This window comes from Orcinus orca, chromosome 7, assembly GCF_937001465.1.
Source record: "Orcinus orca chromosome 7, mOrcOrc1.1, whole genome shotgun sequence".
Taxonomy (NCBI): Eukaryota; Metazoa; Chordata; class Mammalia; order Artiodactyla; family Delphinidae; genus Orcinus; species Orcinus orca.
Genome location: NC_064565.1, coordinates 7,889,319 through 7,912,128, shown reverse-complemented (window position 1 = coordinate 7,912,128; position 22,810 = coordinate 7,889,319). Strand labels below are relative to the sequence as shown.

Genomic DNA, 22,810 nt, shown 5'->3' with positions numbered 1-22,810 from the left:
AAACTGGCACATGGATGTTTATGGAAGCTCTAATCATAATGGCCAAAACTTGGAAGCAACCAAGATGTCCTTTAACAGGTGAATGGATAAACTGTGGTGTCTAGACAATGGAATATTATTCAGCACTAAAAAGAAATGAGGTCTCAAGCCATGAAAACACATGGAGGAACCTTAAATGCATTGGTAAGTGAAAGAAGCCAATCTGAAAAGACTCCAAACTGCATGATTCCAACTATATGAGGTTCTGGAAAAGGCAAAACTGAAGATAATAAATAAAAGAGGTTGGGGTGAGGGAGGAATGAATAAACAGAGCACAGAGGATATTTGGGGCAGTGAAACTATTCTGTGTGATATTAAAATGATGAAAACACTTCATTATATATTTGTCCAAGTCCACAGAATGTAATACCTCCAGGAGTGAGCCCTCATGTGAACTATGGATTTTGGGTGACAGTGATGAGTCGATGCAGGCTCATCAATCGTAACAAATGTACTGCTCTGGTGGGGAGGTTGATAATGTGGGATGCTGTGCGTGCTTGGGGGCAGGGGGCATATGTGAATTCTCTGTACCTTCTGCTCCATTCTGCGGTAAGTCTAAAACTGCTTTAATAGTCTTTTTTTTTTTTTAATGTAATGAGCTAGAGGAAAATTCATTGTTCAGAATTCCTCAGAGGAAAGTCTCACTTGTGTATAAAAAACCAAAAAATAACAAACAAAAAAAACGCCTGAAAAGTGGCTGGGGCGTGGCCCACCTGGCCCAGCTCCCTGCACTTGGGGAGGGCCTGCCCCTCACACCCCTCACTCAGGTGGAGATGTCCCTGCGGCACCACCAGCACCACTCCAGCCATTAGAGAGCAGGGGCCTGGTCCCAGGACTAGGACATACAGTGCCCGGCATGCCCTCCTCTAGGACCTGCATGTCAACTACAGGTTTCCAGTGTCCCACACTGGGACTGGGTGTCACTGCTTCGAGAAATCATCATCCCTCCAAGGGCCTCTTGCCATCCAAGCCAACTAAAGCAGAGTGAGAGCAGGGGATCAGGTGCTGGTGGCTTCCACTGGGTGTGCACTAGCAACACGGATGCAAAAGCTGGGCCTGGGGTCATGGCAGTGCCACAGCAGAAGAAAGAGGAAACAGAATCCTCCAGGATTCCTGAAGTTAAACAAAAAAGAAAAGGAGCTCACAGTGAGTGTGTCTTATGCAAATGCTCGTGGACAGGGCCACGATCGTGGAGGTGAAGCTTGTGTGCGGGCAGCTGTCCCAGCATCTGCTCCTCCTGGGACCACCCTCTGCCAGGACCTTGCAGCTTCTCCCCTGAGAAGCAGCAGTTTTGATCTCAGGACACTTTTTCACCCTTAAAGGCTCTTTAGGATCCTCAATGATTTTTACCTGGATTTTATCTATCAGTAGTTACCACACTGGAAATTAAAACTGAAAAAAAAAATTTTTTTAATAGTCCCACAAGGACCCTTAGATGGCAGGGGGTAGAGGGGAGAAACTAACACAACAAAGATGTTAGTACATAAAACTGAAAAATTTTAGAATATTTATTCATCTTAAAATAAAAACAAGCCAATTACTTATTAACATGGATACTATTTTGAGAAATTATTTTTCAAAACAAAAAAATTTAGTAAGAATGGTATTTACATTTTTATCAGTCTCTTTACTCTGGCTTAAGAGAGCTGGATTCTCATTTCTGCCTCTGCAGTCCGCAAACTGCCATAGCCGGCCCTCCACTATTGTTCCACATTTGCGGATTCAGCTAAACCTCGGATCAAAAATATTCAGGAAAATAAATTCTAGGAAGTTCCCAAAAGCAAAAGTTGAATTTGCTGACAAATATTTACAAAGCATTTACATTGCATTAGGTATTATAATAAATCTAGGGATGATTTAAAGTATATAGGAGGGGGCTTCACTGGTGGCGCAGTGGTTAAGAATCCGCCTGCCAATGCAGGGGACACGGGTTCGAGCCCCGGTCCGGGAAGATTCCCACATGCTGCGGAGCAACTAAGCCCGTGCCCCACAACTACTAAGCCTGCGCTCTAGAGCCCATGAGCCACAACTACTGAAGCCCACGTGCCTAGAGCCCGCCCGTGCTCTGCAACAATAGAAGCCACCACGATGAGCAGCCCGCGCACCACAACGAAGAGTAGCCCCCGCTCGCCACAACTAGAGAAAGCCCACGCGCAGCAACGAAGACCCAACGCAGCCAAAAATAAATAAATAAATTTATAAAAGTATTTATGGGAGGATGTCTATAGGTTATATGCAAATGCTACACTATTTTACATAAGGGACTTGGGCATTCACAGAGTTTGGTAGGCTTGGGGGTCCTGGAACCAATCTCCTGCAGATATCAAGGGACAACCATATGTTTTGATTGAAGGATATGAAGAAAATTTGGCCTTATGCAGATATGTACTTTGGAAAAGGGAGGACTTCACGGACACCTTGAAAGGGCCTCAGGAACCTCCAGGTTCCTAGAACAGGACTTTGAGAACACTGTTTGTAGAGGCGGTACCTTTGCCAGCCTGTTGAGCCTGAGAGTGGAGGGGACAATACAGGCCTGACCGCAGGCTGCACCTGTTCTCGCTTGCTCTCCTGCCCTGGGTCGTCAGAAGGGCATGTGAAGCAGAGCCCTACCCAACCCCCAGTCCTGAGCCACGCAGTCAAAACTGGCCAACCCAGATGCATAAAGAGAGAAATAAATTCTTCTTGTGTGCCACCGACTTTGGGGGTAGTTTGTTATGCAGCCAAAGCTGACTAAAAACAAAAGGGATGGTGATTAAAAAAACACCTCACAGCTTATGGAAATTTTGAGACAAGCTGAAAAAAGGGCTAATCTGAACGTTCACCAATTTGGTCATGAATAATTTCCCAGAAAAAAATTCTCTTTGGATCTTTTAATGTGACACATTGAATCCCCGAGGAAAGAAAGTCTCCCACATGAAATACCTACTGCTTGCCTCCACCTGATACCGTTTACCCCAAGTTCCACTGTACTAGGCCTGCCGGCCAATCTCCCTCCTATGGTCTCAGTCCTTCACTTTGCAGAGCCTACCACACACGTGATCCCGGAACAAGCAGCTCAAATCCTACTCCATGGCCGACTGGACCAGAGACACTCCCCTGCCCCCAGGCCCATGGGACAGGAAGGAACCAAGGCTGCAGAGGCAGATGGCATGGAGGACAGGGGAGGGACGCTGAAGGCTCCCGACCCTAGCTGCTCCCCTGGAGCCCTTCCAGTCTCCTGAGGACCACTCCCTTTGTCACTGCAGTGAGTTTGGTTTTGTAACCAAAAAAGTCTAACTAGACTGGAATGGCTTTAACTAATGCTGCATCAAACACTAATCTATTTTGGGGTGGCAGCACACCCACCAGTGCTAGTCTAACCACATAAGAAAGATCAGCTTAACAATTTTGTGACAGATGTTTTATTTATAGGGTATTAAAATTTAGGCATATACATGACACAAACATTATATATAGTACTTTCCATGATAGAAGTTATGATACTGCTCACAGAAAGGCCTCAATTCAAGTTACACACCGCATACGCTAGAATGTGCACCTGGGGAGGAGAGGGGGGCTGATGGCCTTTTTGTTTTGATTTTGGTTTAAATAACCTCTGGATGCATTCAAGTAATACTGATCATTTAATGTTCAAAAAACTTTTAATAAACAAATTCCGAGTAAAATTAATTGAAATATTTATGATACGATTTAATTGTTACACAGTATTTCCAATGTACAATCAAGGCAATGCACAACACTTAAAAGGAAGGGAAAAAACCAATCTATTGCACCCACAGGGAAAAAGGCTTTTTATTCATTTTTGGGACGCTGCAATTCATTATTTATATTAAACATTTACACACTTTAGTAAACGCAGAAGTCCTACATGTAATGCAGCATTGTGGGTAAGAAGCCCCTTTTAAGTCTCCACGTGCGAGGCTGACTTTCTGATCATTCTCCCACACGTTAGGGGGCTAACCCTTCTCATGGCACACGTCACGCCCTGCAGTCTGAACTGCAGCACTCTGCCTCCTCGCTCAGTCTCGTGGTGTCTTGTGATGGATGCCATTTCTCCACCTCAGTGTCCTGTTAAGTAATCCTGTGTAGAGTCTGAAGCAAATGAATCCACATCCTCGTTCTCTGAGTCGTCACTGCTGTCATCCGCAGCCGGCTCTCCTGTGAGGGCTATGCGAGCATAATCATCTGTGTCTATGGACTTGCAAAAGTGGATGGCATATTTCAGTTTCTCCTCCAGCACCTGCTTACAGGAATACCGGGGCAACTTCAACAAGAAGAAGCAGGTGTAGGATTCAGGAAGGAAGTGGTCAGGAGGGTTGTATTTATCCAATACCTGTTAATGAAAAATGTTAAATCATCACAGACTATGTACAAGGACAGGTAAAACCGCAATCTATTTTATTGTGTTCATTAGACTCTTGACTCTCATTCACATAAAGCATCATATTTTGTTGGCTAAAAATAACAAAATATCAGAAAACACAAAATCTAGCCAATTTCATAAATAAAAAGGAGCAACTAACTATTTCCCAGGACTTTCAATAAAAAAATAGCAACTGGTTACTGTGACAATTGCCTTTTACAGACCAATGCTGTGAGGAGAGTCAGATGGCTCCACCCACCCCCGGTCAACAAGGTGGGACCCCAGACCCACTGACACAGGGTCCGGTGCAAAGGCACGGGCTTAGCCATCACCCATGTGGGGAAGCTCTCCCTGAATCTATCAGCCCACTTTCAACCACAACAGATTAAGATGCTAGGAAGCCAGCAAGAACTGTGGAAAACCCCCACAAATTACCTACCTTCTGAGAGGAAAACTGCATATGCTCTCAAATATCTCCCTGAGAGGGGACTACTTCTGTAACCCTGGTCAGAGACCCAGGACAGGGTGCACTGGGCAAGGAGTCGTCCCCGAATCCCCCCAAACATGCGGGAGAGTGGACTTCCAATCCCTCTCTCTGCGGTAAACTCCACCCCTCAGCACTGCGACTGGCAAAGTCAACTGAGAGTAGGCAGTGGGGAATCAGGTCATTTCACCCCCAGGGCCTGACAGGTAGACAGAGCCTATCTCTGACCACGGACCGCAGAGTCAGAACTCAAAGCAAAACTCAATCTGATGAGCACTGATTTTTCTCAGTAAGCAGCATTACTCAGTGATTCACCTAATTCAACCAGAGAATCAAATAAACGCTTTAAGTGATGTGTGTGCTCAACAACCTAGGATACGCTGACATAACAGCAGTGTATTCTGGTGGTGGCCAGATAAAACTTTTTAGAAGTAGGCAGTGGTACCCAAGACCTGTAGTCATTGAATTTTGAGCTGTCAAACCAAAGAAGTTACGTGTTTTTCATTTTTGTTTCCAGAGGGAAGGAAAACCACGTAACAGGAGAGACCTGCTCGCCTTCCCAGCTGGGGCAGGGCTGCGTGCGAGGAACACGACCCTCGGCTGACGCCGCGGGGTGTGTCGGAGCCGCACCTGGACGACGAAGTCTCTGCCCCGGAAGTCGGCGATGGTCCTGGGCAGCCTCGTGCGGCCCCACACGAAGCGAAGGAAGAGGGAGCGCTCAGTGTTGGAGAAGGACTCCATCACCTCCCAGAACCACTGGATCAGGGGTGCGGAAGGCTCCACCCCCTTGTACGTTGCCACCGACTTTAGAAGATGCAGGGGGATGTCTGGGCTGCCGCACACCTGTGGAGGGACACGCTTTGCGTCAGCACAGGGTCCACCACTCCTTTCTCCCAGGGCTGGTGTGGGGAGGCTCAGGCGTGGGAGGCCCTAGGGGATGGGTGGGAGGACAGGCCCTGTGGCCTGCCGTGTGCGGGCCAGGGCTGGGCGGGGGAGGCGGGGACTAATCGCTCCCTGAGCATGTCTTACTTCACCCAAAAGGCACAAGTGTATCTCAGACCTCCAAGAGCAAGAATTAACTGAGAGGTGAACTGGCGGCACTGACTCAGTGGATGACCATAAGAAGGCATTCCAGGGCGGCAGCACGAAGCGGCGGGCATACCATTGTCTCCAGTTCATATCCGGTGAACAGAGAAAGAAGGGGCACAGGCACGACTCGGGCCATCCCCTCCCGAACAGCAGCCACCTGCTCATCAAATTCGTGGAGTCTGAAAGAAAACACTCACTTCACACTTCTGTCTTTGGTGATGTAGATCTTGTTCTGCTCATACCAACCAAGCCTTGCCACACAGATGAGCCAGGTGTGTGCTCTGCAGACAGAGTCTCAGAGCTTCTCACGGAGTGGGGCCATCTCACTGGCACAGGGAACGCGACCTCAAAAACTAGCTACGGCTATACACGTTCCAAGACACAATTCTCAATCCCCCCTGCTTCCCAGGAAGGAGCCAGAGTCCGACAAGCAGAGGCAGCGAGCAGGCCTCACAGCACCCACGGTAAGAACTTCCCGAAAGCAGATGCCGCGTCCAAGGCCCGGGTGACTGGCGAGTTAGGGCACGAGACAGAAAGGAACACGGGTGGATGGCACAGGACACTTGCCAGGACCAGCCTCAGGCAGAGCCTAGCAAGCAAAGCCCACCTGACGCACGGGCCCTCATCCCAACACCCAGCCAGGTGCTTCTGGAGGAGAAGGCTCCCAAGCAGCACACTGAGCGGACGTCGCCGGAGGCCACGCAGCAACCGCAGCTGACGGTGGCGCAAGGGCCAGGCGAGGGGTGGAGACGCCCCAAACACAGCCCTGCTCCCGGAGAGGTGGCACACAAAGGCCTGTGACCTCTGCTGGGACAGTCCCCAAACAGGGGGATTCTCTTCACCTTGGTATTCTGATCAGAGCCAGGAATCTCGGGTGAGGATAGTAAGTACTCCAACCCTGATCACGATGGAGCCAAGTCCATTAAATTTTCCTCGTGGAAAGAAAGCGGCCACCCAAGCAAACCATTTTCTGCTATTTTTGCTATTTACTGAGTTGAAACACTGGAGGGCAGACGACCACGTACCTGTAGTTCATTGCGAGCCGGACATACTCGGCGCGGTTGTCCAGGGTGATATGTGTGTACTTGGAGCTCAGCTGGATGTCCTGGCCGCTGGCGCTTGGCACTGTGAAGGGAAGGCTCATGGCCTCAAACTCCTCCGAGGTGGCTTCATTGTCACGGATGTACATGAGCCCAGGGATAAAATCTTTATCGACCTTTCAAGGGGAGAAGGAGTCCGTTTGTTGGGTCGGGGTTGTTCCCGCACCCCAGGCCCCAGTTCACACCCGACACGCAGTCGCGCGAGGCCTCGATCTGCCTGGGGCGTACAGCAAGGCTCCCAGTGTACTGCGCGTGCCGGGGGAGGGGCAGCGGGGAAGCATTTTACCCGAGGAGCTGAAGAAAGAACATGTAACAAGGAAGTCTTTAAAACCACTCACTGAGAGCGCGACAGGCACTGCTCACAGGCGAGTCTCAACCTCACTCATGGAACCAAGGGAACCACATCTAGGGAGGCCCCGGGAGCCTCAACTTCCCCCCAGCTGCCCACGGGCTCAGCTGTGCCACAGGAAAGACAGAGGGCTTTCTTATCTGATGAGACCGTACAAGTGGCAAAGCCCACAAGCAGCTGGTGCATCAAGGTCTAGAAACGGACTGGCCTTGTGTCCACACCCCAACTCTGCTACTAGAAGGCGGCCGACGGCCAGCAGCCTGACCACCTGCGAGTATGTCAGCACCTCGGGACAGCCTGTGCCTCTTAACCAGACCCCAGGGGACGCCCCCCATGCTCTGTGCTGGGCACACAAGGTGTCACATCTCTCGGCCCTCTCCCTCCTGGAGGTTACCTCGCTGAGGTCTGCAATGGTGAGGCTCATCCCAGCCAGCTGCTTCCAGACAGGTTCAGCAAGGTTCAGACTCAGAGGACTCCCAGTCCGGATGGCAATACCCAGTAACACACCTGCTCGTTCGAAACACAAGAAACAGGAGATACTTGGAACGGATGACAGAACATCCAGTCCATTCAACAACACAGCAGAGATGAGCTCTTCACTGGGGCCTCAGTGCCTTCTAAACCAACATTACCCCAATTCACAGAGACTTAGGTCTGTCCTTAAAACCTTATATCCTACTCTGAATTCATTGCTCCCTTCTGTTCCTATGGGTGAAGTCTATAACTCTTCTGCTCTTTCCACCAACAGCTGTAGCCACAGTGGCCAATCCTCTGACGGCAAAGCCAACAGCCGGAGCTTCTCAAGGAGGTGCTCGCAGTGCCTGGAGAGGTGCAGGCAGTGCCGTGAGTTAATGGGCACAGACCCTCAATGAACAGGTGGCCAAGTATCAAGACATCCTAAGATCTGATCCCAAGTTTCAGATACGTTTAGGATGCAGACACACGCTATCTCAGATCCTCTGAGTGCCAAAGGCACCTCCTGGTCCTTAGCACACAGCTGCTAATGGTCCGGCTCTGCACGTCCCTGCAGCTACACACTGAGAAAGCTCGAAGGAGATATTTAAAACAGCTACACCACTCCCAAGACACAGCAGCCATTAAGCTAACAGGGCACACACAGCGGAACAGCTGCAGCACTGCACCCACGCAAGAGGCCCACCCAAGAAGCGGAACATGTTGGTGTGCACGGGCGCCCTGGCAGCCGGGCTGAACAGGTAGCAGTCGCGGTTGGCCCCCGACTCGTCCCTCCCATTGGGCGTCACGATCAGAAGCGGGGTGAGTCCATTCTGCAGCTCTTCACAGATCTCAGCTATGGACTCACTGTAGCCACCACCACAGTCATCCACAGATTCACCTGGGGGGAAAGGAGGGTCGGCAGCTCACGGTCACTGCGCCAAAGCTCCCTGGGGAGTGGCTGAGGGCCGCTCATTTCTCCTCGCACCACCCATTACACCACCACCCCTCGGCGCACGCAAGCTCTCACCCACGAACTTGACCTTCCAGACGCGGTGTGGGAGGAGAAGGCTGTCAGGACTAAATGAGCTCATCTTAGCGCACATCTGCCCGAAGACAGACTTGGTCCCATCAGGGCCCGCTAGGCCACCTTTACTCCTTGAACGCTTGACCTAGAGAGGGAGACAAAGAACATACAGAAGGGGGGCCACAGCAGAAAGCACACAGGTGCCATCTTCGGCAGCCGACCGGCCCTGGAACCCCTGCATCCAAAGCAGGGCCCTGCGGCCAGTCATCCCTCCCGTTACCCTCGCCTGTCCTGTCCTGGTCACCAGCGGGGAGTGGGGGCAGGAGACCCTACAGACAGCAAGCAGCACCCAGACGTGTGGCATGGCCCCTACAACCTCAGGCCGCCACGAGCGCCCAGCAAGCTCAAGCACAACCCCCCGAGCACACCTGTGCGCGCACGAAGGGTTGCTGGACCTCCCAGGACTGACCTATGTCCTCGCCTCCTCACCCACGCCTGCTGAGGACCCCGAAGACCAGCCTTGCGCTCCTCTTTTTCCCTCCCCTGATGCAGGCTGCCTGCTGGACAGCTGTGCTCATGGGGCCGGGGCGCGCTCGCCAGCACACGCAGCCCGGCAGGACGGTGGTGGCTAAGCAAACACGCCCTCAAGAAATAACAGACCACAGGAAGGACTGCAGCAGCCCGGGCGGGCAGGAGCTGCAGCCTGGCTCACCCTCACACTTTGTAACCTTGCCCACGGTCTCCGTGAAGAAGCAGCCAGGAGCCCTGAAAGCGCCCTCCGAGCAGACCATCAGCCCTGGCAGGGTCACCCCAAGGGGCTCTGAGACCAAACCTGGCCTGTAATATCTGGGCCAGGACAGAACCTTCCTCCCCTCCTTTCCTCGCCTGCACAGACCCTGCTCAACTCTTGGGGTCACTGTGTCTCCAAGTATGATCACTTGTCCCACCTGTATTTCTCATCATAAGCTAAGATTCCCCAACAGATCATAACAATGGCCCTCAAGCCCTCACTTAGTGTGGCCTCAGTAACCCTGCAGCTTGCAGCCTAGGCTGTGCTTCAGAATCACCCAAGAAGCTCAGTCTGAAAATGACTGCAAAATGAGAAGTTAAGGAAAATATGATTGTGAGAATGTACTTTCACTTGACTCTTCTGGCTAAACTCTCACCATCCTTAACTTCTTCGTGAGTTCTAGGCTGAGTTTAACAGCTAATTCTCCTCACTGCATAAATTACCATTCTCAAGACTAAAAATATAAGAACGATGACAATAGTTTCCTGTGGAGTGAGTTTTCCTGTGCACCACACAGTCAGCTGCACGTTCTCATATGTCATTTCATTTGACCTTAACAGCAGCTCTCTAAGGCACACAGCGCCCAGGGGAGAGTGAGCTACAGAAAGGAAGAAGGATGCGTTCCTACGTGAGGGGTAAGACACAGACCTGCTGCCCACTCGAAAGGTCACATCACCTCCGTTTACAGTGCCAGTTAACACAGACTGATGCTCTCAGCTGCTATGAAGGAACATGGTTATGTGAACACAGCCAGGACAATGCAAGGACAGGGCTGTGTACCTGACACCTCTGGACAGCAGGAATATAGGTGGTTTTAATGGTCTTTAATTTGAATTTTCTAAATTTTCAGAAATGAGCAAGCATTATCTGCAATACATTTAAAGTTTTTAATGTACACAGATTTTTAGATCCTGTTACAAAACTAAATTAAATTCAAACACAGAGAAACCCTCCAAGAACACGGCCTACTTTTAGTGTCTCTACAGCACTTCTGACAGACAGTAAGAAAATGTCTCCAAGGGCATCCCCACGAGAGAAGGCTGCAGCCTTGGGACAGCACAGGGAAGAGGATGCCTGCACCACCTTTCTGGGTCACTGCTGGTGTCTGCGTTCAACTTGGAGTCACAGAATGCCCCCCGCACCACTCTGCTCTACTTTATATCCATCTTTGTGGAGGACCTTCCCAATTTCAAGAGTATGTTTGAAACCCTGAACTGAAGGGAACCTGGCTCTGGCACCTGAGGACCGCTGGGTGGCCCGGAGTGGCCCCTGTGACATCAATGAGCATTGCACGCTGTGTTGAAGGTTGTTTATACGCCTTTTAAAAAATGTCTAATACAAATTTGTTTCTCTCCTTACCTATTCTGTTCTTTCAAACACACACCGAGCATTTTCATAACTCACTGTGCTGGGGATGCCAAGATGAGAAAAGAAGAGGCACTGAGCACACAATGACTGGAAAATGTGCCTGGTGTGGACTCCAGGTTAGCCAGGTTCCCTGGTGCCAAGGGCCCTGGGCTTGGACACCCACACTGGGCCACTGGCCCCAATGTGGTGCCTGTGCACAGCTGAGGCAGGCCTGCAATCCAGGAACACCCAACTGTCTGAATTAGACGATCAGCTTTCCTCACTTACGAACTTTAGTATTTACACCCTAATAATGTAGAGCAAACCAAAATGATCCTCCAAGGTGGGGAAATAAAAGCTTTTTTATGACCCTAATTAAAACAGCCCATTTGTTTGTGGAATGGGCTGACTGACCTCCAGCTTCACATTAAACACTATGACGTCAGTGAAGGAACCACTTCCATCAGCATGGTCACATGTGTTCTCCAACAAAGGAAAAGAGTTTGATGCCTTAATTGAAAATGCCCCCAGGAACAGCTCTGGAAGAAAGTCTAGTCATACAACCAGCATCAGGGTAGAAACCATGTGCTGACACGACGGCTCAGGAACAAAGCATCTGCTCTTCAGGCTCTGCTCCTGCTCCAAGAGGCGGGGCCGACTTCGCTGGCGTGGGAAATGTCAAGTGCACACACGCCATCAGCAGTGCTGGGCTTCCTCTGGTTTTAATTAATTCTTTTAGCTCGAAGCTTATATACATTTGGCAGCAGTACAAATTCAGAGACGGTCTACTTTTCACTTCTTCAATTACTACTGTGACACAGTCTTAGCATAAGTGATTCTGGCCTATTAAACTGGCAAAGTAAGCAGCCATCAGAGCCGGGGAAGGTATGAGGCTGGCGGGAACAGGGAACCTGCTCTGCCTCTCAAAACCTAACCCAAGGGGGTGACTGAAGACACACACATAGCTGGGGCCACACCACCTGGCCCTGCTGTATCCTAGCCTTCTAGCCCCCAGGAGAGAAATCAACGTGGGCAGCTGGTTGGCGTAAACAATCCCACGGCCCTACAGCATGGGACAGGGAGGTGCTTATTACAATGCATTAAGAGCAACAGACAGCAAGTTGCAAAAGAGAGTCATCCAGTTCAGTTTACAACCAACAGATACACACCCCCCAAATGTTAGCAGCAGTTATCACTATGTGGTGGAAATATGGGTCATTTTTACTTTTCCCCTTTTGCTTATCTGGATTTGTGGTTCTGGGTTATCTGAAATAAGCCTTTCTTCTTTCCGTTATAAAGAAAACCACTAACGTTGCCACCTGGCAGTCTCAGCACTGGACATCTCACACATGTGGCACCTTGCTCTCTAAAGCAAGGGCATGAGGGAAGGTTTTCTACGAGCACTTGCCCCCGGCTGAGGGGACATGCCTCACAACCACAAAGCCATCACATCTAAGAACAGAAAGCCATCTCCACTTGTTACCTGGATCCGGTTCAACTCCACCACGGGACCGTGCTGGCGATCTCGCACCATAGTTGCTTGTACTACTTTTCGGAAAGCCGCCTCCTAAAACACGACAGACAAAATTTAGAATGTGATATAGAAAGTATTACCCACAGATATTTCACATCACAAAACTCCCTTTGTCGGGTCATGAGGTGGCCCAGGGCGGTAGCCTGGCATCCACACGCAAGCCCACGCAGAGGCTCAGGCAGCCGGCAGGGCCAGTGCTTAGCAGCACCCCCTGCCTGCCATCTGGAGGCATGAGGCACCGGGCACGCACTGCACAGAGAGGAGCGAGGGCCAGAGCCCGGGGACCACCTGCTCCAACCCAGGGCTCAGGCCAGGCTCCGAGGGTTAAACAGAAAACCGAGGTTTCCCAGCCAAACTGCAAGTCCACTAGTGGCAGGACTGAGGCACTAATTATACAGTATTGCTGTCCCAGCAGAGACATCGGCCACAAAGCCGCAGCAGGGCCGGGGAGCGGGCCAGGGTGGGATGGGGATGGCGAAGCCAGTGAGGGAGGGAACTCATGGGCACCGGGCACTGAAAGAAACCTGGAAAACCCAGGGTGAAGACGGCAAGCAAAGGGAGCAGGCCCCAACTTCACCCAGGGAGACACATGCCCACGTGGGCCTGGGCGCGGGGGACACGTGCTCGTGTGCGTGAGGACGGGAGGAGAGTCCAGACACCCGGAGGAGGCAGGACCAGTGGCAGCCCCAGGTCCCTGCCGAGTGGACGACTGGGCTCTCTTCTGGAGACAGGGCGGCTGGGGTAGGAGCGGAGGGCGGGCCACGAGGTGCCGACAGCAAGGTCTGCACCCCCCTCTTAGGTCAGAGCCTGAGAGCTCCAACCTGTGAAGATGGGAAGGGAAGAGGTGCTGCCATCACACGGGGGGCCCACAGACACACACCCCGCACCATATAGGCGATGCAGAGGCAGGCCACTCCCCACGCATTCCTGCACACCCTCCACCCCAAGGACCAGCACCCTGCTCGCTGCTCGGCCCTGCTCCAGGCATGAGCTCCCTTCCCCATGGAGCGCCCCGCGAGCCCCGCCCTCCTGTGGCTCGCTCTCTTCTGGGCCCTGGTAACAGCTCTCCACAGTCACCAACGAAACCCACTCCCTAGAATTTCCTGCAGAGGCGGTCCTTTCCAACGAGGACCAGAATAGAGGCCGACACCCCCGTGGCTGAGGGTGCCCTTTCAGCCTCCCTGGGCGTCCCCGCCCTGCACTCCCAGCCTGCACGACACTCACATACTCAGCATGAGACACGTGCTACCTCTCGCTTTGTTTCCTCCCTACAAGGAGGGGCTTTTTCCCTTTTACTGCTTATTATCACCTCCGCTTTGAGGGATTAAAAAAACGGTGAAAGTAATCAAATTTGCCATTTTTATTATTGAAAAATGGTTGAAGTAAAGTCTCATATTGATTTTACCTGCCCACAATTTTTTCCTGCTCCGGGTCATCAGAGAGCTCTTACCATTACCACAATCCTCATCACTGTCTACGTGTCTCTAAGCCACACATAAAAATAAAACGTGTGCACCAGTCTCCTTCGGCTAGGTATTTTAGGAAATAAAGCTAATCCTGAAAAAAAATCTGTTTGGACAGTACTCCAAAACATCTAAATTTTATTATCAATAAGAATAGATCATAACCTTGGATAACAATATATGTCACAGAATCAGACTCTTCAGGACTAGGATTCCTCAATTTGACCTCTATGCTTTTTTTTCCCTATACAAATATTCCCCCTACCATACAACAATCGAGCCTCTTCCAGGACACCCTGTCAAGCTGCTTGCCAGAAACTTGATGACTTCAGGCATTTCATTCTAGAAAGCTCAAATTATTACAAATGTCAATGGGTCAAAATTTCTCTCATGACTTTCAGAAGCCTTCATTCATGATTCTTTTCAGAGGCTGTTAAACTACCCTTCCGCCAGGAATTTCTACATATCCTGGTACCGAACTTCTATCTAAGCGATCTGTAATGTCCCGGTCCCTCTGCTGGACATCCCTGGAGAAGAAATTATCCCATTATTTTTCCTTCCTGCTGTCAGCAGGGATTTGCCGTAAAGCCTCAAGGCCAGGACAGCAGAGAACACTGTAAGAATGGAAGCTTAGTTCTGCCAACCCCCTTCTGGGGAGGTGGGAAACAGAGATTACAGGGGGAAAAGGCAGCACCACACTATTCATTTTTAACATAAGCTCCAAAAGAGAAGAGATTTTTGTCTGTTTCAATGCATTCTAAGTACCCAGGACAGAGCCTGGCATATAGTAGGTGCTCAGTGAACATTTGCTGAATGAGCTGTATTCAATACATTCCTACTTTAGGAATTTTTGTTGGATAAAACTTACTGAAGATACCAATGTCACCTATAGTAAAAACTGCTACCAGAGCGGTACCTTTCCCTGGGATATCAGAACTCCTCGCAGAGTGCCAAAGCCCACAGAAGGCCCGAGTCCAGTTTCATCGAGAGAGCCCTCCAGGTCAAACATGGGGATGCAGGGGCAGAAGAGCTCTGAGATGTGATGCAACAGCAGCAGCCGGTTCCGCAGTGCTGTGATTGGGATCTCCTGCAAATGACTGTACTCCATGGGGACCTGAAACATGGAAACTGCGTTAAGTCAACTTAGGCGCCAAACGCACAGGTAAGCCATAGTATAGTAGATGGATTCTGAAAATACTGTTTTTGAAAACAGAGAAGCACTATGACTTCTGAGTTTGGTTTAAAATATCTTGCTGTTTCTAAAATAATATTTTGGCCATTTTGCCTGAGCCAAGAAACGTAAACCAAGGAGAGAGAACGTTAAAAAAAATTAGCATATAGAAATATATTTACTACAGAAAACATGCAGCCTGAACTACCAGAATGGTTTTATATAGTTTATAAAATTTTGAATAAAGGTGACACACTGATACACACAGAATGTCGACAGGTGTGAATAATTAATGTTCTTAAAAATACTGTTCTTACCATTACCAATAATTATAAATTATTTTCAGTAGAGCACCTCTGTAAATGTATAAGGGGAAAACGAAGTGGGCGCACGCTTGCACACGCATAATTCAATACACAGGCTGTAACTTTGTCACAACCTGCATGCCTGCTGGCCCACTCACCCAATCGCCACTAACCTGTGCAGGGAGCTTCCCAGCACTGGCGGGCTTGCTCGTTGACCAGGCGAGAGTGTGTGCTGAGCCACAGGCCACACGGTTGACCTTCTTGCCCTGAAGGGCAGCTACCAGCCGAGGCCTCTGGATGGCATTTGTTGTTCCATCTCCCAGCTGTCCCTCGTCATTGTCGCCCCACGTATAAACTTCACCTAATGCAGATTTAGAACAAGGACTTGTATACTAGGACCAATGAACGCACAACCACCACCATCTTCCCACACATACAGTCCTCGCTGCCCTCCAGCTGGGTGTCGGCAGTTGTCTGTGAAATGTTAACCTTATGGTGACCTAGATGTCTCTAATCACAACACTCAAAGAGGTAGCAGGCTTCCCAGGACCCTTCCCCTGCTGCTAACATGGCTTTTCCAATCGTGTCTGTTCACAGGACTAAGTATGTAACTGGAGCAGTTCTTAATCAGAACAAGTAACATCAAAACAGATGGTAGGGCTTCCCTGGTGGCGCAGTGGTGGGGGGTCCGCCTGCCGATGCAGGGGACACGGGTTCGTGCCCCGGTCCAGGAGGATCCCACGTGCCGCGGAGTGGCTGGGCCCGTGAGCCATGGCCGCTGAGCCTGCACGTCCGGAGCCTGTGCTCCGCAACAGGAGAGGCCACGGCGGTGAGGGGCCCGCATACCGCAAAGAAAAAAAAAAAACCAAAAAACAAAAAAACAGATGATAAATACTTACAATCCAAATTGATTTTATATGTCAAAGGAAGAGAAAGTCAGTTCTTAACCAAACAAAATCCATGTTTTAAAGGAACATGTTGTTCTTCCAATGGTTATTCATATCCTAAATATGAGATATGAATCTCTCATTCATATCTCACTGATGAGAATCATATTTTTCAACATACCATACTAGATTCCAACCATGAAACACCACTGTATGGGTAAGGTGGTGACTAGAATAGAAATGAGTTTAGTTCTCTAGGAACATCACAAGCCTTGCAAATCCACAGACTCCTCAGGGTGCCATGAAGCCATAAGCACCACTGTGCAAAGTGCAAGGCCCACATGATCAAGGGCAGTGTGCTTGTGTCCTGCCCCTTCCTGCTCTGGAGAACTCAGTCCTAAAGCCACTGGGTAGGTGTCAGAGTGCAAGCAAGGGGAAGAGAGCCTCTCCGCAGAGGCGCAGCTGGGTGCAGGGAATCAGAGTGCATGAGAGACAAGGACTTCCACACAGAGGGTAGCCAGGTGTGGGAAGTCAGCCAAAGCAGGGAGTAGTACACCCATGTGGGGACACGGTCCAGAGTGGGCAGTCACAGCCCAAGTGAGGTGAGGATCCACACAGGGGAGAAGGTAAAGGCAACGATGGGACACCAGCCACTACAGGAAGAGTAAGTGAATCACTTACTTACTCAGTAAGGGGATCCAGGTTTCTTACCAAAAGAGAAAGGAGTAACAAGTATGGAAAGAGAGAAAACTAGAATGAACCTGTGGTCCAGTACCTTGGGGTACTGGTGTGAACAAGTGGTACTCTATGTACATATATACATATAGAAATAAACACAGATGTAATTTTGTGTATTATTTACATATATATTCCCTAGCTCTGTCCACTAAGAAGGCCTGGGAGCAGCGACATTCCATTAGCGATGAGCACACCTATAGACCTGACCTTGTCTTTCAAACACCATTTTCCTCTAAAGGCACCAGGGCTCCTTGGGGAAACAGACAATTCTAAGCTTGAGACATGGAGTGTCAAGACAAGGACAGAAGGTCTTTTTGTGCCAGAAAGCAAGGAAGTACTCAATGAATGACGGGGTGGGAACTTCAGGAGATGAAACTAGCCAAACAGGGCACAATTTGAGCATCAAGGTAAGTAAAAGCAACAGCTTATATGTAACTCATTAAATAAATTAGGAAACCATGAGTCCGACAAGATGAAAACAAACCAACAAAAATTTAAATATCTGATGAGAATAAATAAAATGTTCAGTGAAAAAGGAATATTTATATAGTTTCAAACACCCTCCCAAATACTTATTAGTTACAAAGGATGTTCACAGTGGAACAGGCTGGCTACACCACCTTTATCAAGTGACTGATATTAACACCATTAGTAATGGGACAAAGAGAACATGCATGTCACCTGATGAACTGAGAATGAGTTAGGAATGCAGGACAAATTAAGATCAAAGATGTGCAACCTGAATCTACTGAGGAAACATCAAACTCAAATTGAGAAATGTTCTACAAAATAACCAGCCTGTAACCAGTGTGAAAAGTGTCAAGGTCCAAAGAGTCCAAGAAGACTGAAGAAGACTGACAAGAATGACCCTGAGGGGTGACTGAGGGTTGTCTCAGAACAGAGACAAGAGCAGCACAGCTGATGGAGCCCATGTTGTGAGGGGAGAGAGAGGGAGGTCAGGTGGAGTGACGACTGTGTGTATTTTCTCACTGAAGGCCATGTTGTGATTATGTAGCACAGGGCCCATCACTGTAGGAAATACACACTTGTTCAGGGTAATGGGGCACCATGGCATCACCTATCTCTCACATGGAAAAAGAAAAAGTTCTTTGTACTATACTTGCAACTGTTCTCTAAGTGTGTTATATATATGTTTCAAAAATTTTTAAATTATAATAAAGGAAATAAAAGTGTGTTGTAATTTCTTCATCAAGAACTACATCAGTCCCATATATGAAACTCATTCATCGAAACTAATTAAAGGGCACGTGTTCATATAATTCACTGAAGCCTTTTAAAGGGAGCAAAATTTGGGGAATGTCAGTTTTCCAGCAGCCACCCATACTCCCTGGCCCCTTCACTCCACCTTCAATGCCAGCAATGGCAAGTTGAGACCCTCTCGTAATTGGAAAATCTCTCCTTCCCCTTCTTCCATCACATCTCTCTCACTGATCTTCTGCCTCCTTTTCTCCACTGAAGGGTGTGTGAGATTTTACTAGGCTCACCTAATAATTCAGAATATTTCCATACTGTAAAGTCAGCTGATTTGGCAATCTTAATTCCATCTGTAATTCCCTTTTGCCACTGTCTTGGGGTTCCCAAGACCACCCTCAGTTTTGATGATTCACTAGGAGAACTCCAGGACTCAGCATATATCATACTCAGAGCTATAATTCATTACAGTGAAAGGACACAAAGCAAAATCAGCAAAGGGAAAAGGCACATGGGTGAAGTGCAGAGAAAACCAGGAGCGAGCTTCCAAGCGTCCCCCACTCCCAGTGGAGTCACACAGACGCATTTAGTTCCTTCAGTAACAAGTTGTGGCCACTTGTGACGTGCTGTCCAGCAGGGACATAAGAGACTCGATGCCAGGGTTCTGACTGGGGCAGGTCAGGCAGGCACTCTGCCTGGCACGTACCCAAGTTCCAGACCCCCAGAAGGAAGCAGGTTTCAGCAGAGACCATGCTCTTTGCAAACATTCTAACAAAGCCTCCTTCAATTAGGACTGGTGGGAGCCCTCCTGAAATCCAGGCTCCCAGAAGCCAGCCGAAGGCCAACCTTGCAAGCGAGTGTTCCTAAAAACAGCCGTATCAGGCCTGCTCTGTTAGCCACGAAACACAACATGTTCACCAGGGACTGAAGACGATAGGGCCAAAACCACAGGCGTATTTTCAGAGTATAGTATAACTCTCCCCATCCCCCCTCCACCTTAGAGCTGCACAGATTATCCCTAAACCTCCAAGTTACAAGGTTGGGCCTCCCACCTACCATCCTCAGTGCAGCACACACAGTGCAGGGAGCCGGTGGCGATGGCAATGACTTTCTTCCCCTGCAGCCCTTGAACCTGCCGAGGTCTTCTAACATGGTCATCAGATCCATGGCCCAGCCTGTGATAATCACCTTTGCCCCTGCACACAAGGAAACGTGGAACTTGTGAGTGCAAAGCCATCTTGTTTACCACCCTGCGCCACCCTCCTGGAGCAGACACCACACTGACACTGCAAGACACAAACCACAGCCTGCCACAGAAACCACATTTCTATCTACAAAAAGGCAGTTAAAGTGACTTCTAATTAACAATCTGGATTTGGTGGACTTAAATAAATAGAATCTTGCATACCAAGTATAGACAGCACCAGATTTGGTCAGGGCGACAGAAAACTGGGACCCACATTCCACTTTAACCACTCCAAGGCCTGTCAGAGAATCGATCTAGAAGGGAAAAGGCTTAATTAGACTGATTCAATCAAGGTTTTTGCTGATGGTTGCACCCATATAGAGACTGCAGTGATGCGAATAGAGAACTCGGAAAGCCCTTACTCCTACGCCAAACATTTACTACAACATAAAACCCTACTCCACACAGCCAAGTGTTCTCAGAAGGGGCAGGAACCCTGGCTCTGAGGGAGCACAGGCCACAGGCGGCCAGGCGGCCATGCCACCACCCGTGAGACCCGCCGCATACTGCTGGAAATGAACACGTCACTGTTGAAGGTCTATGATCGCTTTCCCCAGCATTCACTCTCCCAACTCCTTTTCTCTTTGTGATGTGGTGGCCCCATTCTCCAGCAAGCCCTGCACTTCCCATCTGCCCTCCAGCCCTATCAGATGCACAGGCCCACAGGCAAGAAGAAGCAGGTAACGGGGGACGGATGGCCAAGACAACCAGGGTTCTGACTTCAGACACTAGCAATCCACCTGCCCAGGTTATTCCAATTAAACACGACATTGATCGGATCAGTACTGGAACCCACTTCCAGCCCTGCATGCTCAAGGGTCCAGACCCTTCACAGCCAGCACCCAGAGGTCTTGTTGGGGTTCATTTACCTAGCTGACATCTTTTCTCACCTAGCAAACTATGTTCCTTATTACCTGTGACTGTTTCCAGACTCAAGTTCTCAAACTTAAATTTAAATTAATTATCCCCTAATTCTCTGTTTTCTCCTCACCCTACCCCCATCACAATGATAGCAGTAATGGCCTCCACCCCCCAAAACCCCCAACATTCGACATCTCAGTCCTGCAAGGTGCAAAGCCTCTGTCTAATGCCTTCTTGACATACAAAAGCCCACAACAATTTTTTCATAAATGTGGAAACCATACGTAACAGACCTCTGTGAACAGAAGGGTGTGAACAAGTCGTCCTTCTCCTCAAACAGGTCCGCACGCTAAATAAAACCATGGGCTGCGTGAAGCCCCGCTGACCACAGACATTCCCAAGAGAGCACGAAACAGTACTTAAAACTATCTTCATACCTCTGGGTCTTTCACTCCCTTTTCACCCAGTGACCCATCATGTGTTTTGCAAAGAAGCTAAAGATGAAGTTCGGTTACTCCTGAGACGCAGGCGGCGGCAGGCAGCGTACCTTCACGGGCGCCTTGCAGCCGTCGCTGCCCCCTCTGCCCAGCTTGCCGTAGTCCCCGTCCCCCCAGGACCAGACGGTGTCGTCCTCCGTGAGGCAGAGGGTCTGGGCATCCCCACTGCCACAGGCAACGTCGACCACACGGTGGCCCTGCAGCACCTCCACCTGCAGAGAGAGGGGCACTGAGGACATCCGACTGCAACAGAAAGGAGGCTCTCCCTGGAGGGGTTAACGTGCTGGGATTTGGGGGTGGGGTGAGGGGGAGGGTGCCTGTCTTAATTCTTTACAAACAACAGGGAATCTTAATGGTCCTGCAGGCCGAGACAAAAGACACCCTTGCATATCTGAACTGTGAGCATCTCAGCGGTAGGAGGCAGGTCCCAGTGTCCAGTGCTCAGTCCTGCCACCCACCCTGCAGCCTCACCTAAATCACAGCGGACATCCCAGAAGACAAAGCCTCTAGCTAGATGCCAAGTAATATTTACTAGTGTAGATAAAAGGGTATTTCAAACGCTATCCTGTTTAAACGACCCATGGAATATATACCACGGTGGTTTTTATTCCCACCAAAAAAAACACTGTTAACTCTGAAACTAAAAAGAATCTGGAATAGGAAATACTGTGGATTTTTACAAAGCATAACGACAACAGCAAGCTCTCCCTCCAGGCCTCCCGCGCACAGTTCCTCCTCACCAGCTTTGGTTTCAACTGGTCCTCACTGTCACTGTGCCCCAGGCGGCCATACCGGCCTTTGCCCCACGTGTAGAGGTCGCCGGCTGCAGTGACACAGGCGCTGTGGGCTCCACCAGCAGCGACGTCAACCACCTCTATTCCTCTCAGAGACTCAATGACACGAGGACGGTCACACGGACTGCAAAAGAGGTCACCAAATGTAACTGAAATAGTTTCATTCTTAAATATTTTTAAATTATTAAATATAGGCTTTTGGTTTGTTGCTCATTTATTCAATGCACACCTCTCAACCTACATACATCTGTCAAGTCAATCATTAAATCAATCTGGAAGAATCATTCAGGCCTGAACTCAAAATCATGTAATTCCCTACCTACCTCCTTCTATACAAACTGCCCAAATGCCAGAGAGGAGATGTACAGTCTAAATCAGGGGCTGGAAGACCAGCACTTACAGATGGGCCATGTCTGGCCTATGACCTGTTTTTGAAAGGCCAGTGAGCTGAGAATGGGCTTTGCATTTTTTAAGGGTTGTAAAACAAACAAACGAAAATGACGAAAGGAGGATACACAACAAAAAATGTATGTGGCTGGCCTAAAATATTTATTACTATCTGGTCTTTTGCAGAAACAGCCTGTCCACCCTTGCTATAAATCAACATTTCATTTAAGGAGTCAACTAGTCTATATATAACATGGCAAGCCTGATGACAGACTTCTTTTTCTCATTACTGAGTTTTGAAAGCTATTTATAATGATTTTGGATATAAGACCTAAGGTCAGATATATGATGTGGCAAATATGCTTTCCCAGTCCGTGGCATGTGCTTTCCATCTCTTAACAGTGCCTTTCAAAGAGAAGTTCGCAATTTTTATAAAGTCCAATTTATCCTATTTTTCTTTACTGGATTGTGCTTTTGGAGTTCTATCTAAAAATCTTCTTCTGACCTAAGGTCACAAAAGTTTTCTCTCATGTTTTCTTCTAGAAGTTTTTAGTTGTAGGTTTTAGACTTATGAGTTAATTTTGCATATGACGCAAGATAAGAATTCAAGTTCAAAGATCGAGGTGTTCCCTTAGGCAAGGCTGAAGATTTCAGTCTGTGGTATTTGGAATTTA

At 49.1% G+C, this 22,810-nt stretch overlaps 1 protein-coding gene across 9 annotated transcripts in view; it reads right to left on the bottom strand.

Moving 5' to 3' along the window:
- Positions 1–3,424: 3,424 nt before the first annotated feature.
- The window catches only part of HERC2 (HECT and RLD domain containing E3 ubiquitin protein ligase 2), a 230,679-nt gene continuing 211,293 nt past the window's right edge, over positions 3,425–22,810 (bottom strand). For all 9 annotated transcript variants that reach the window (XM_033400202.2, XM_049712569.1, XM_004276886.4 and 6 more), the window contains 14 exons: positions 21,696–21,873; positions 21,006–21,167; positions 19,760–19,851; positions 19,408–19,547; positions 15,688–15,875; positions 14,955–15,152; positions 12,525–12,608; positions 8,908–9,049; positions 8,584–8,778; positions 7,819–7,931; positions 7,001–7,191; positions 6,049–6,154; positions 5,517–5,729; positions 3,425–4,372 (listed from right to left, as the gene is read on the bottom strand). In XM_033400202.2, the coding sequence (XP_033256093.2) occupies positions 4,100–4,372; positions 5,517–5,729; positions 6,049–6,154; positions 7,001–7,191; positions 7,819–7,931; positions 8,584–8,778; positions 8,908–9,049; positions 12,525–12,608; positions 14,955–15,152; positions 15,688–15,875; positions 19,408–19,547; positions 19,760–19,851; positions 21,006–21,167; positions 21,696–21,873 (2,275 nt within the window). In that variant the 3' untranslated portion in view covers positions 3,425–4,099. The remainder of the gene's footprint in view (positions 4,373–5,516; positions 5,730–6,048; positions 6,155–7,000; positions 7,192–7,818; positions 7,932–8,583; positions 8,779–8,907; positions 9,050–12,524; positions 12,609–14,954; positions 15,153–15,687; positions 15,876–19,407; positions 19,548–19,759; positions 19,852–21,005; positions 21,168–21,695; positions 21,874–22,810) is intronic.